Below are 14634 nucleotides of genomic sequence, written 5' to 3' on the forward strand. Positions count from 1 at the left end.
CTGCATTCAATCAAAAGTGTTTCCAGACGACAGGAGGAGCTCCCTCTCACCTTGAGGGCTCTTCCTCTACATCCTTAGTCTCAGCAGTGAGCAACAGCCTTTGCCCCTTCTCTGCTGCTGCCTCCCATCTTCATTTGCCTCAGTGAGGTGTGCCCTTTTCTCTCTGTCTCCATCTCAGCTGGGGGATTGCTGCAGCTTCCAGCAAACCCAGCAGGGAAACAACCCCTGCTGCAGGTGCTCTAAAGCATATTATATGAAGCAGTAGGTAACTTTCTTATTACGACGTAACACTCATACAGCATTCATGGATCTAGTTTCACTTTAGCAAATGCTCTTGTACTTTTAATATATTTTTTGCACCAAGTCCCACAGTATATTATAGTACAACTCTGAAAAATCTTCCCCAGAAAATAGGACTGTCACTCTAGGATGGTCATTCTGCTAAACGGATCCTTCTTTCACTGCTGAGCATTGGACCCATAGCACTATCATATCTTTTGACCTCTTTTGTGCAATACTTATCACATCCCACAGCCCTTTGAACTTCTGGAAATCCCTTAGCACAATCAGCAATTACACAGAATATCATGAACACACAAATGAGTTATCAAAGGTAAAAAAATCCCTTCCTGTCTGCCAATTTTAGTAACTTCTGCACATATCACTCTGCCATGACAAAAAAGTTAGCTATGATTCTCTCAACTACTTTTTAAACATAAGACAATAAGAGTGCTGGTAATGAGTTAACACTATTATAATTCAATAAATGTTAATAAATTGAGATCTAGCACTTCCCTACTGAGAAAGCTCCAAGTTCCTTCCAATAAACAACGTTTCCCTAACACTGCACATGCAACTGCACAGTCTTAATTTAATCAAACGTAATCAATGTAATCAATTTGCCAAGTATCTGTCTAACAAATATAAACACACAAATAAATCTGTGCAGGACTGGGACAAGACATAATACTCCTTTTTGGAAAAAATCTAAACTTAGATTTAGAAAACAAGTTCGATCACTATAAAAAACCCTCTGCCTAAAGTAAATTGTAACTTGCACTTTACCAGTTCTTTAGAACTGCTGATAGGTGAAAAATTGCGTAAGCCCTTCTGAGTGCTGAGCTCCCTTCTACGGCAGGGCCACCTGGTGGTCACCGGTCCCTGCTCTCCGGGCATGCTGCCTTGCATCTCAGAGATCCTCCTGCCCCTTTAACAACAACCACTAACTGAGCAGCACTTCAAATTTTAGCAGATAATTAGTGAGCTCCTCAAATTCTGCTTCATTCCTAAAACATCACTTGTTTCACAGCTGGCCAAATAATTACATTTGGAAGCAAAAACATTTATAGAAAACAGAAGAAAACGATGCCAAGTGCAAAGAAGGAGGTGACAGCACTACTCTTTCCCCACTTTCATCTTCCAAATTTCCCTTGCATAGTTAAATATTAACATATTAAAATCAGCACATATATGATCAACTTTTTGAGTTTTATTTGGTTTTCAATGAATGCAGAGAATATTTAATAGCAAAACTCTCCAAATTACTTATTTCCATATCTAAAATATTAAATTAATTAATAATATTAATATTATTTATATTAATTTCCATATCTAAATATATTAAACAACATTCAGCATCCCAGCTTCATGTGTCTCTTGGAAAACTGTCCTGGTCACTTTCATACTTGGGTATATCAGATTTGTTTTGAAAAGTTATTTTACTCTAGTATATTTCAGAATTATACTAGGATTAATTAGTGAAATTATTCCTAAAGCTTTTCCTTTGGAACCAAAAATTATAATATTTATATTTATAAAAGCAGAATATTTCAATTACCTAAGAATTATCCAAAGAAATACCAACCAGCTTTGAGCATTTTTGGACATAGTCTCAAACTGCATCAGGGCAGGTTTAGGTTGGATTAGGAAGAATTTTTTCACAGAAGGAGTGATTAAACATTGGAATGGATTCCCCAGGAAAGTGGTGGAGTCACCATCCCTGGAGGTGTTTAATGAAACACTGGACGTGGCACTCAGTGCCATGGTCTGGTTAACGTGGTGGTGTTCAAAGGTTGAACTTGATGATCTCAGGGGTCTTTTCCAACTTAAATCATTCTGTGTTTCCAAATTAAAACAATTCTGATTTTTAAAATGTTTCCATTTCTTAACCAGCTATACTTTATAAAATTAATTGATACTCACTTGAGGAATGACAAGAATTTCTAGCTTTTTTCCTTTTTACGCTGCACAAATATTATCCTCCAGTACTTCACAGGAAAATGTAGGAAACTTAAATCAGACTTCAAAAGGATGGTTTTGAGAGCAATGCCCCACAAAAAGAGTTTTATTCAAGCATCTACTGCTGGAACTAGTGCACAGATTATCCCAGCTCTAACAGGGCTGCTTTAATGAAATATTTCTATCAAAACTACTGGTTTTATTCAGAAAATTTATAGCATTACTAGAAGGAAAATTACCTGTGGGTCAATCTAGGACCATATCTGCTTGGCGAAAACAAACCAGGCAACATTTGTACTAATGCACTTCAGTTTTGCCCCTGGGTAGACTTGTCAGTCTGCTCCACCCTCCCTGTGCCTTGCCAATCTGTTCACCAGTGTGTGAGGCTGCAGCCAGCAGTTCCAGTGCCAAAGCACCAGCTCCTCCTCCTGACTGAGGCACACAGCCACTTCTGCCACTGGCACTCAGACTGTCCCACGATGGGCACCCTGGAACATCACTTGCATCTTCATTCAGCCATACACTGCCAGGCAAGCTTGCAAGTGATTTCTTGCCCCATACCTTCTTGTGCTTCAAAGTTTAACTAAGGTACAGAAAAACCCTCACTGGAAAACTAATGCCTCTAGGGTAGGCAAAATAACAGTTAAAAAAAAAAAAAAAAAAAAAAGAAAAAGAAAAAGAAAAAGAAAAAAATTTAATACAGATGCCTAGTTGTTTTGGACTTTTCTCCCCATTTGGTACACGAAGCAGACCACATCCACCAAACAAAAACATGATGCCAGGTCTCCCTCCCACATGCCCAGAGTGCTTCCAAGTGCCCCTTTTTACCCAATCCAAATTATGTTCCTGATTAATACGTAACACCTGATAGAACAACACCAAAACCAAACCAATGTAAAATCCAGAGCAGTAGTGAAAGTCCTCACCTACGGAACGTAAATACATAAAAACCTGAAACATGTGACAAGGCCTAGATAGTTCAGTCAAGAGCATGGAGTGGTAACTTGATTGGCTTGCACGGTGCTGAGAACAGAAAGAAAGCTGCAAAACCATGTATGATGTCCAGGGGCTTCCAAAAGTACTCAGCAACACTAGGGACAGCATCATGAAACTGCAAGGGAAGGAAAGATGAAAAAATGAACAACTTCTTTCATCTCTGAAATTGGACAATGAGCACTAAAAAGGTCTGATTTATGTATCTGTCCCTTTGTCCACCAGAATCACTGCCTACAATGTTCAGACTGTCAAAGATACTAAAAAAAGCAGAGCATCTGTGGAGTTTAGCTAAACATAATATGCTTGGAGGTTTTTTGGAAGCACTGACAAACCAGGAAATTTGCAGGAGAGGTTGGCAGAGCTAAATTTAACCAAGGAAATGGACAAGGCCTGCACTGATTCCAACAACAAGCTATGTAACCTGTGTTAGCACCCCCACTGGCCAAATTACCTTCCAGTTCCACGTCAGCTTTCATGAGCCTACAGATTTAGTTTCTCATTTGTTATTAAATGTTATGTTACTTTCATGTTATTTACTAAATGCCATAGTTGCTTATGTCCTGTTATTAATTTGCCATATGCTGGTGCTGTGGTCTATCTGTGGTATTTGCTAAGCTTTTGTTAGCATGTCACTGGAAATAAAAATTCCCTTTCTTATTGAGGGGGACTACAATTCCCCACGTACCATCATCTCTTGTGGAAAATCCCAACAGCTCATGGCAGAACTGTTCCTCTCATCTTACACAATCATGTCTGCAGACCTCACAAGAAGGTTTTCCTACCCTGCCTGTTGAAAAAAGCTTTTTCAGAAAATGAAACAGCACGAGCCAGTGAACGATCCCGTCTTGCACCGATAGTTCCTTTGCTTCAAAGGCTGCTGGATGCAATGTCAAGAAGCCCAGTCACAACTTCCATCCCACCGCAGATCCCTTCACCTATCCCGGCAGCGAGCTGCCTTCACCCAGCCTGAAGTCAAGTCTTCGCACTGCCACCCAATAAAGCCTCCACCGCTGCAGTTTATGCAACCAAGAACACATTCAGGCACAAAGGACATACTCTGCAGACACGGGCAGCTTCCCCCTACGTCCAAGTGAGACACAGGCACCTCCAAAGACCAAGCACCTCCAGAACGGGAGCCAGGGCGGGATTTCCCCGCGTGGGGAAGGCAGGCACATCCAGGCTCCCTCAGGGAGCGGCGCAGAGGAGGCCGTGGCATCCCGTTAGCTGCGACGGATTCTGGGCAGCCCAATGTCGGCAGGAACAGGCCCCTCAGCCAGGACAGCGGGCCCGTTCCCTCACAGGCACAGTAATCTCCATCTGCCAGCCGGACTAAAGAGCCGCGATGGAAAACGCTGTGCAGCCATCAGCAGCCACAAACCCAGCCACACCGCAAGGACCCGCAACACTGCGGGACCCTCAGGACACACAGAGACCTGGGCCCGCACCGCGGCCTGCGGGAAGAAAAGCTCTACACGGGCCTTGTGCCGGACTCAGCCCGCTCCGGCCTGCCGAGGGAGAGGGGCAGGACCCCGCTCCTTCGCCCGCCCCTGAGCGGGAGGCGGGGAGAGAGGCAGCCGAGAAGAAGGCGGGCTCCCCTTCCCCTTCCGCTGGCAGCCGTAGCCGTGCGCGATGGCGAGCGGGGTGAGCTTCCGCGTTCCGCGGCGGGAAGGTCGCCCGGGGGCTGACGGAGGGCTCCGAACCGGGCAGGATGAGGCGGGCGAGCCCTCCCTGCCCTGCCGGGGTCCGGAGGCTGCCCGGGGCCGCGGGCCGGCGTCGCCGTGGCCGCTCCCGCCCGTCGCTGTCGAGAACCGGGGGCGCGGGGGTTGTCCCGGGCGCCCCCGCGCTCCTGCCCCACGCGTGTGAGGCGGGCGGCGGAGTGGGTGCCTCTGCTTAGGCGTGGGAGGCTCCCGCTGTGAGTATTTGCAGGACTGGGAAGGAAAACACGCGTTTATTCCCCGCCGGCTGTTGTACTCGACCCCCGTGCACGTCCTGTGGGTCTGAGGGCTGCTCTCCGGCCGCTCCTGGGTCGCGGCGGTGCGGGAACCAGCAGAAGACCTTGAGCTTGCGTGGTTTCCCATGGCCTTCGGGGCAGCGAGCCCCTGCCTGCTCACAAAGCCATTGCCTGGCACATTTGCTGCATTGCTTTAGGAACAGCGCAATAGCCCAGACCTTCTGCCAATATTTCTCTGAATTCTGCTCAGGCGGTCAGTGCCCGGGGCCCGAGCAGGCTCGGTGGCCGTGCTTGGCCGGACGCTGAAGCTGCTCCAGGCTGGCACTGGGTTTGGAGCAGCTTCTGTCACTGCCCAGAGCTCGCTTTCATCTCGACTGAGATAGCAGATCGTGTACATAGCCTCAAGCAACCCAACAGCTGTGCTCCAGTGATAGAGGTGGTAATAGAGGAAATTAAGAACAGCTAGACGTCGATGTTTTGGTTTTTATTTCCAGCTGTTGGCATCAGGATTTTCAGCAAAGCAACAGCAGAAAGCTATGAATAACAGGGCAGAAAAAGATGGGGCTTCCCTGATACCCACTCTGAATAGGCCAGGGACCTTTGTGGCTGTATGAACTGAATCAGAAATTACTATTTCAAAATGTGCTTCCAGATGTGTACTGTTAGTTTTAGATGATCAAAATTTATCCTGTAAGGATAATTTTTTTTCCTCCTCTCTGTCTTTAATTTTGTGTTTAACTAAACTTGTGGAAATCAAGTTTTAGGAATGTGCTGTCTCCCATGGAAGAACAAGTGATGACTTAATGAGGGGAAGATGAGGAGGTGGATTGAAAACCAGTAAATGATTTACTGAATGATGGCTCCTCTTGCACTTTGTGCTTTGAATTTAGATTTTCTGGCAAAATCTTCGGTAGATTTAGAGATTATGACCAATGGCTCACACTGTGATTCCACAGTTAGTTACTATGGCACATTCCGTGCATTTTTGTAATATTTACCCTGGTATTAAAAAGCAGGATAAGAAGATTTCATGGTTGTGGTTAGCAGTGTTTCTGTCTTATTTAGACCCTTGCTGACTGTTGGAATAGGTACCTGTTTTCTATTACAAACCTTTTTGTGTCTGTAGTACTTATCTTACCAAATTTAAGCCAAGGTTAAGTATCTTAAGTTCTCCTGTTACAGGTACAGTGAGGATTTTAACTGGCTCTGGCAAAGCCGGTACTGCTTATTGTACAACAGAAACACTACAGAAAGGCATAGACTAGCCATTACTTTCTCCTGATCAAAGGAAATCAGACCTTGCAAGCTCAAAAGATGGTCTTGGTACTGTTATTTCTTCCAGCAAGTGAGATTTCAAAAAGGCTGAGTGACTGTATTTCTAACTTCCCCATAAGGTGCCAGATCAGGTTAGAAGAACCCATTGCTCTTTGGAGGTCTTGGGAATTTACATTAATCCTCTTTCTTACAAGCATTCCATGGGAACACTACAGCTATTTTGAACACACAAAACATCACTTTCTTCTGTTGGTTTATATGTCTAATAGCAATGGCTTAGACCTTGTCATCTTCACGAAACTGACCTCTAAGGGTAATCCAGATGCTTATCCTGAAGCTGCTCTGGAGTGTATGGCTATAATCCTTGCCGATTTTCTCAGTCAGTTGTGTATATGTATCTGTTAATAGAGTTTACAGATCCAGAAATCCTGCTCTTTCATCCAGGCTCTGCACCGTTGGGACTGAAAAGCTTCCCAGGATGTTTAGGTGTGGTTGGTTGCAGAGTAGGATTTGTTGTGCTGAGAGCAGGGAATGAAGACTTGCCAACAGTGATCCTTGTAGCCACTGCAGAGGTGTTAGAGCCTTACAGCAAAGTCCCTCTGCATCACAGCGGGGCTCTCCCTGTCAGCTGCACACATGCCTCCCCTTTCCAGAATCCTATGTGGAAACCATCCTGATCAGGAGCAGGAAATTCAAACACTGTGTTTAATGAACATATCTGGAATGAATGTCAGTCTTTGATTTTAAACCACCATTTTTATTATGCAAGTTTTCCATTCATGTTGCTCACTTCACTGCAGTGTGTCTCCCAAGCACCCCTGGGCTTATTATTCTGTTTTTTACTCAGTAAGAGAATGACATCCAAATTTCAGATCTTGGCTTACTCATTATTGGTTAGCTTCCTGAAAACAAATGTGGGGCAATTAAACCTTTGTGTTGAAATTATGAATTTCAGATCTGGGATACTTTCCAAAAGCCAGTAGCATTGCTTTTATTTTCTCACTTGGCTGAACAAGAATTATTTTAAATGAACCATACAACAGATGCCCTCTTTTTTTTTTTCTTGTTGTTCTTGTCTTTTAGGTTATTAAATGCAGGGCTGCTGTTGCCTGGGAGGCAGGTAAACCTCTCTCTATTGAGGAGGTGGAGGTTGCTCCACCAAAAGCTCATGAAGTTCGTATCAAGGTAATTACATCCATTCTTATCTATATGTTTTCTGTTTTAGGAGGCTGAGTATTAAAGATGAATAGTTTGTTTGCCAGCAGAAATGTTGAATAGATATCATTAGGTCATTAGTATCTCAGCTGGCTTTACAGAGAAGAAAATTACAGTATTTAGATCTTTTATTTATGAAAAACACTTTTAATTTCTACTAGTCCTACTTCACAGTCTGGTCTGAGGATAATGGCTAATCTTGAGGATCAATTAAAGTTGTTACAGACTAAGTTCCCTCAAAATGTCTGAGCTAGGAACACTTTTATCTTCTTTGGAGGGCAGCAATTTGTCATTTGTGGCAGCTGTGTAACATGCTGGATTTTACTTCAGTCAGGCCATAAATTAATGGCTGCTGAGCTGGGATTGGTCTCTTAGATTCCTTATACCCAAGTTCCTGATTTCATCTGGAGTTTCCAGGAGCCTATATTTACTGAAAAGTATGCATTAATGTGAAATTTATGTCTGTGGAAAGGATTTCTGCATGGTGCTGAAGACTTAAGCTGGATTTATGCAGTACTGAGAGTTCTGCATGCTCCTTCTGGTAATTTTACCTCTGGGTCTTAACTTATTTCAAATCCGAGATGCTAAACTACATTGAGATGATGTGATTTCTAGCTATAAGAAGAAACATGTAATCTTTTACTCCTTTCAGTGTCACATTTTGGTTGATGGAAATTATAAAAACGTACTGTCAAGACTGCTTTTCCAAAGTAAGAAAAACTGACTTGCCAGGAATTGAAAGTGTGTTTCCCATATACCAAATGCTGCCAGAACTTTGACCTGGCAATTGTTCTGAATTTCTGACCAAAGAGAATAATTTAGATCCGTGCTACTATTCTGTTCTTCAGGGTGTCTCAGATTATGTATTTCTTCACAGATAGTTGCCACTGCTGTCTGCCACACTGATGCCTATACTCTGAGTGGAGCTGATCCCGAAGGATGTTTCCCTGTGATCCTGGGACATGAAGGAGCAGGAATTGTAGAGAGTGTTGGGGAAGGAGTAACAAAAGTAAAGAAGGGTAAGAAAATACAAGTTTTCTGCCTTCCTTGAAAGCGTTACTTTATTTGAAGACCAGCTGTCAACATGGCCATTGAAATGCTATATTGCAGGAGTTATACAGTATTTTATCCTGGGGTGTATGCCTGTGTAGATTTCTGTGGTCTGTAAAACACAACACTAATCTATTCAGTGAGCTCTTGATTTAAAGCTTGAAAGAGCCCAGAATAGCATTTTTTAACTTGAAATCAGATCAGTGTATAGTTAGAAGAGGGTTGGGGGTTTATTATTTTTTCAAATTAAAGTTTTTATCTGTTGGTTCAATTAAAAGGCTTAAAGTGTTTAGCCATGTTGTTCACTGTTGATTTGGGGTTGTTTTGTTTTACAGTGGGCTGTCTGCTCAGCCAGGATTTAAGTGGTTTATCTAGCACTCTATAATACCACTGTATACCATACACAGCTTTTAGTACACAAAGTGAACTGAAGCACACAGAAAAACATAGAGAATCAAGTAACTTCTTTTTTTTTCCAGAATGCCTTGCTTGACTCATTAACTAGACAGGGGATTAATTTTTTTTCTTAGGGGACACTGTTATCCCTCTATATATCCCTCAGTGTGGAGAGTGCAAGTTCTGTAAGAATCCTAAAACAAACCTGTGCCAGAAGATCAGGTCTGTATGACTTTGACACATACTGTAGTATTTGTTTAATGTATACCTGCTGTAGTTAGGAAAAGTAATTGACAGGAGTTTTCTTTGAAGAATAAATCTGTTGATGCATCGTTTAATGACTTGGAAAGTAGGTGTTTCAGGAGTCACTTATGCAATTTTTTTCCACTCTTCCTTAAAATTTCTATTCTTCCCTTAAATAAAACTGTTTCTTTTCATGTATGTGAAGGTGCAAACTACTACCTTGTGTCCACAGGTTGGAAAACATAAGTGCTCTGACTCCATATTTAATTCATACTTAAGGGAAGTGCTTCAGGGAATTTAGCTCTAAGCTTTCAAGTGGTATAGAATCATACTGACAGCTCTTTTTTTCCTTTCCACCTGCTTCCCAGAAAAATTTGCAGCTCCTGTTCTGAAAAAAAATTCTCCCAAACTCAAAAAAAAGCCCCAGTGACATAACTGACAGGTGTTGTTCAAGGGGAGCGTACTGAAGGAGGCCAAGACAGTGTGCTGCTGTTGGACAAGCAGTTAGCATTGGTAACTAACAAGGCCCACATGTGAATAAACTCCATTTTTATCAGTTTTTCCCTGGAGGAATTAACTGCATGAAGTTTTAGGAGTGTAGTATCTCACTTCTGTGAATTCCTAGGTTTATTGAAATGGTAAAAATATAAAGGTGCAAGTAAGCACCTGCCTCTCTGTGCTGTGTAGTGGATTCTGTCTGGTGAGAATATTTGCTGCTTAAAACTCTGACTGCACTTTCCTGTCTTTGTCTCAAGAATTACTCAAGGGAAAGGAGTTATGCCTGATGGTACCAGCAGATTCACCTGCAAGGGAAAGCAGATTTACCACTTCATGGGGACCAGCACCTTCTCTGAGTACACCGTGGTGGCTGATATCTCCGTAGCCAAGATAGATGCTGCAGCACCTCTGGATAAAGTGTGCCTGCTGGGCTGTGGCATCTCCACGGGTTATGGGGCTGCTGTCAACACTGCTAAGGTAAAGGCTGGGCTTGTGGCACACGCACCTCAATGACTGCATTAGAACTGTAAATGTGAAGTACCAAATCTGTGTTTCTTCTTCTTCTTCAACTGATGAAGTTTAGCTGAGAATTTCTAGCTTCCCCATAAGATGCCAGATCAGGTTAGAAGAACCCCTTTGCCTCTGGAGGAAACTCAGTTGGAATATTCTGCATCTCTTTTGATTACAGCTGTATATGAATTTCTTTTCTGGTACATGTTGATCTTGCTGCAAGTCATTCTGATAGTCTGAAGCTCAGGGTGAGACAAGTAGTAGGTGAGTGGGCATGAGTCTTCAGGCAGAAGAAACAGCTTAGTACCTAAAGAGCTTTTTGGATTAAATTTCTGTATCGTTTCCCTTATCTAAAAAATCTCATAGCCATATATATTTGCTTCCATTTGTTCCTTTATTATAGCCTCCTAAATCTGTATTTCCTCTTCTCCTGGAAGGATAAATTTGTTTCTGCTGCTCATGACTCCTTTCTTAACTCCCAGGTGGAGCCTGGCTCTACATGTGCCGTGTTCGGTTTGGGAGGAGTTGGGCTGGCAGTTATTATGGGCTGCAAAATAGCAGGAGCATCCCGGATCATTGGCATTGACATTAACAAGGATAAGTATGCCAAAGCCAAAGAGTTTGGAGCTACTGAGTGCATCAGCCCCCAAGACTCCAAGAAGCCCATCCAGGAGGTTCTGGTTGAGATGACTGATGGTGGTGTGGACTACTCATTTGAGTGCATCGGAAATGTTGGAGTCATGGTGAGTGCCTGACCAACAGGAGCATGTACAGGGAGGGACCATTTCAGCTAAACAGCAAGATCAGCTGCTTTCTTAACACAAAACGTGCCAGACTCAGTAATTTATTTTTTTACTAGTAATGATAACTGCTGTGACTAAAAGGGACAATTTACACTCAATTCTAATTATGTAATGAAAGCAACTGCTACTTCTTGGGTTAAAAATGGCACTTACAAATGTTTTTTTCTTAATCAGACTTTTTTGAGATTCTGAGTTTCTCTGTGCTGACAGCTGAAATTAACAAAACTCACATAAAGTATATTGTGCAATGAACAGAAAAATCTCAGAGATCACTCAGTATTTCCTTAATTTCTCAAGTAATTAATTTACCTTTGGAAATGCAGAAGTATTATTAAAAGTAAGGCTAGATTTTCAGGAATTACAGTAGCATTTCTAACTGTTGGTAATATGGTCTGTGATTACAGTTTATCCCAACTCTCAGTGGGAATTCAGAGTGACTTCTTTAAAGGATAGATAGGATATAAAAAGAGAAAAGTGAACCTTTTAACAGTATAAAGGAATCTGAACCAATGGAAAATATAAAGTAATTTTCAGTGTATTTCTTGTTCCTTAAATGCTGATGTGGTGATTCATTAATTGGGGGAAATGAAGCGCTACCAGTCCAGGCACCGTAAATCTTAGCAATAAACACTCTGCTTTGTCCTGTCTGTCCATGAAGAGGGCTGCCTTGGAAGCCTGCCACAAAGGCTGGGGAGTCAGTGTGATAGTTGGAGTGGCTGCTGCTGGCCAGGAGATCTCCACACGGCCATTCCAGCTAGTAACTGGGCGGACATGGAAAGGGACTGCATTCGGAGGTAACTCTCTTGCTGGATAAAAATAATTGACTCTGGGCTATAGCTGGGAAGAACACACCCCCTTGGTTTTGCTTGTGCAAGAAATGTACTGTTGACAGGCTATTCATAAATGCTACACTGGCTTTTAAGATAAAAACTCTTAAAATTTCTTACTCCTACAGACAGGGTACAGATTAACACAGTGGTATGATAAATTTTGAAGAGAGAAGGTATCTATATGCTGCTCAGTACTAAAGGAGTGGGATAGGGAGACTGCTTTAATCACCAAGTGGAGGTTTGGTTCAGTTTGGTGAGATGGGAACTCACATCAATATCTTTGTGTTGCTTAAGCACTAGTAAATTGTGGGGCCAACGTGACAATGTGCTAGAAAGACGTTTAAAATATAAAGGGAACAAGAGATTGATACACATTTTCTTCTGTCAACTCAAAACCACATTGAGTTCTTTTTCTGTGAAATTCAGTAATTGCTGAAGTTGATGGAAGTATTCAGACTTTGAATTATTACACTCCTCTTTGTCCAAGCAATACAAAACTTACTGGATTGGGTTATAAAGATATGTAGGGGGCCTGATAGACCTGCCTTGTATATACCTTCCTAGGTGAGGGCTGCTGTCAATATTGAATGCTGAAACAGCTAGTGAGAGATTTTCCATCAACACTTGCGTGTGTTTGGATAATCTGTGCTTTTGCCAGACCTCTGTGGGAGGGACAAACATTTCACTTGTCTCTGTTCCTTTTCATATTGATCACACAAGTGCCTGTGTAAGGGCTGTGTTTTCAGTTTTCTGAGATGGGTGGAAAAAGGAAAAAACAAAGAATGTTTTGCTTCTTTCAGGCTGGAAGAGTGTAGACAATGTACCAAAACTGGTGACTGAATACATGTCCAAAAAGATCAAGGTTGATGAATTTGTGACTCACACGCTGCCTTTTGACAAAATTAATGAGGCTTTTGAGCTGATGCATTCAGGAAAAAGGTAATGTTCACAATATTGAAAGGTATACAAGACACTTCTTGCTCAGACACTGTCAAAGTACAGGTTCCCTGCACACTGTCATGTTTTAAACAGGGAAGCTAAAGGGTTACATACACCACATGCATTGATTCTGATATAAATACACTTTTCTGAGCTTCCAGGCATGTGCCAAAACACAGGCACATAGTAAAAAGCAAGCAACAGTGTACAAGACTAATACATACAGATGTAAAGCTGATCAAGGGGACAGGTCAGTCTCAGGCTTTCACCATTGCTAAAACATTCTTCCTTATACAAAGGAATGTAAAGAGACTGAAGATTACATTCAGTAATATTTAGGTTTCTCTGCAGATTCCAGAAATGAGCATGGTCTTTGATCTCAATCTCTATCTATTGTATATAACTTTAGAGAAAGTACTAGCTTTATCTGCTCTATGTGCTTTAGCTCATATGGGTTCTGTTTTGGATAAATCAGTTGACTGTAGTTGTTACAATTGAAAACACTGCATTTTTGCATATTTCATCCAGCAGTTGATCCCTGTCCCAGTTAAAAACTTCAGTATCATTTCAATGCTATACTCATACATGAGTAAGTCCTAGGAAACTAATAATGAAAGCTGCCTAACATTTTCCAAACAGACAAAAGGGAGAATGCCTGTAAATATTACTGCTCCTGATCAATCTTGGCTAGCTACTGAAAGCTGACACCTAGTTTGAAAAAGCATTCATTTGGAGTTAATTTTACTGGAGGAGAGATTAAAAAAAAACTCTGAAGATAACAAGCATTATCCTGGAATTTTTGTAATTATAGGCCTAAGCATGACTTCGTTCTTATAAAACACAGAAGATAAAATGTGTCTCAGCAATGAAAGGGAGGGGACAGATGGGGAGAAAATTGACTTTTGGTAATTTTGTTTTCTTTTTTATTTTAAGCATTCGAACTGTCCTAAAATTTTAGAGCCAAATGTGGACCTTCTAATTGGCCAGCATCATGCCAACTGCCTTTTTATAATGGAATTTTTGATAGAATCAAGCAACTGAAAACTCACTGGGAGTAGGAAGACCATGTATTTTAGGGTGAGCATTCTGGGTATTAAATAATACAAAATTGTTAACCACTGAATAACATTACAGAATTAGTCCTGATCGTGGAACTTCTGTTTCTGTACTCATTCTTCAATTTCAATAGTGGCTAACTCAATCTACTTAATAAAAGCTTATTTCTAAAACCCAGTGTTGGAATTATTTAGCATTAAGAGTGACTGTGATTGCTGTGTCTTACTTGTTTTCCTCTAGTGGTTTTACAGTGAGTATATGAGAGAAGAAGAGTGTTCTGCAGAGTCTACAGCAAATGATGTGGGATTCACTGCACGAGGCACAGCTAAGCACAGGGCTGAGAAGCAGCATGCATTTGCTGTGACTGTGCTGAGAGAGAGGCCAGAACTCGACAAGTTTCTGAGGCTATTCTAGGACTACAGTGGATTGTAGCATCCAGCTCAATCTTGAAGCCAAATGTAGAGCAGAGAGTTTGGTGTCCAGGGATACCCATGTTCACTGGGGTGGTTTATGTTCTGCCTTATTTTTCTTTGGTCTCTTTGGCAGGCCTCTTGTAGAGATCATGGCACAAACTCCTCTAGTCACTTGCTCTAGTAGTGTCCTCCAAGGCTTCAGTAGGACAGTTGTCCCATTT

General features: G+C 42.0%; 1 protein-coding gene and 1 long non-coding RNA gene across 2 annotated transcripts; one reads left to right on the plus strand and one right to left on the minus strand.

Moving 5' to 3' along the window:
• Positions 1 to 1679: 1679 nt before the first annotated feature.
• On the minus strand, positions 1680 to 4800 carry LOC148184180 (uncharacterized). The gene is made up of 3 exons (XR_015772714.1): positions 4291 to 4800; positions 3920 to 4021; positions 1680 to 3349 (listed from the first exon to the last, which is right to left on the minus strand). It is a non-coding gene; the product is annotated as an uncharacterized LOC148184180 (long non-coding RNA).
• On the plus strand, positions 4794 to 14173 carry LOC102104321 (alcohol dehydrogenase class-3). The gene is made up of 9 exons (XM_005517476.2): positions 4794 to 4875; positions 7544 to 7645; positions 8553 to 8694; positions 9256 to 9343; positions 10120 to 10339; positions 10855 to 11115; positions 11834 to 11969; positions 12806 to 12944; positions 13878 to 14173. The coding sequence occupies exons 1-9, from the start codon at positions 4864 to 4866 to the stop codon at positions 13900 to 13902; spliced, it is 1125 nt and encodes a 374-aa protein (XP_005517533.1). The 5' UTR covers positions 4794 to 4863; the 3' UTR covers positions 13903 to 14173.
• The last annotated feature ends 461 nt before the right edge of the window (positions 14174 to 14634 follow it).

This window comes from Pseudopodoces humilis, chromosome 6 (assembly GCF_049639895.1).
Source record: "Pseudopodoces humilis isolate 2021_Gansu_Grassland_sample_001 chromosome 6, ASM4963989v1, whole genome shotgun sequence".
Classification (NCBI taxonomy): Eukaryota; Metazoa; Chordata; class Aves; order Passeriformes; family Paridae; genus Pseudopodoces; species Pseudopodoces humilis.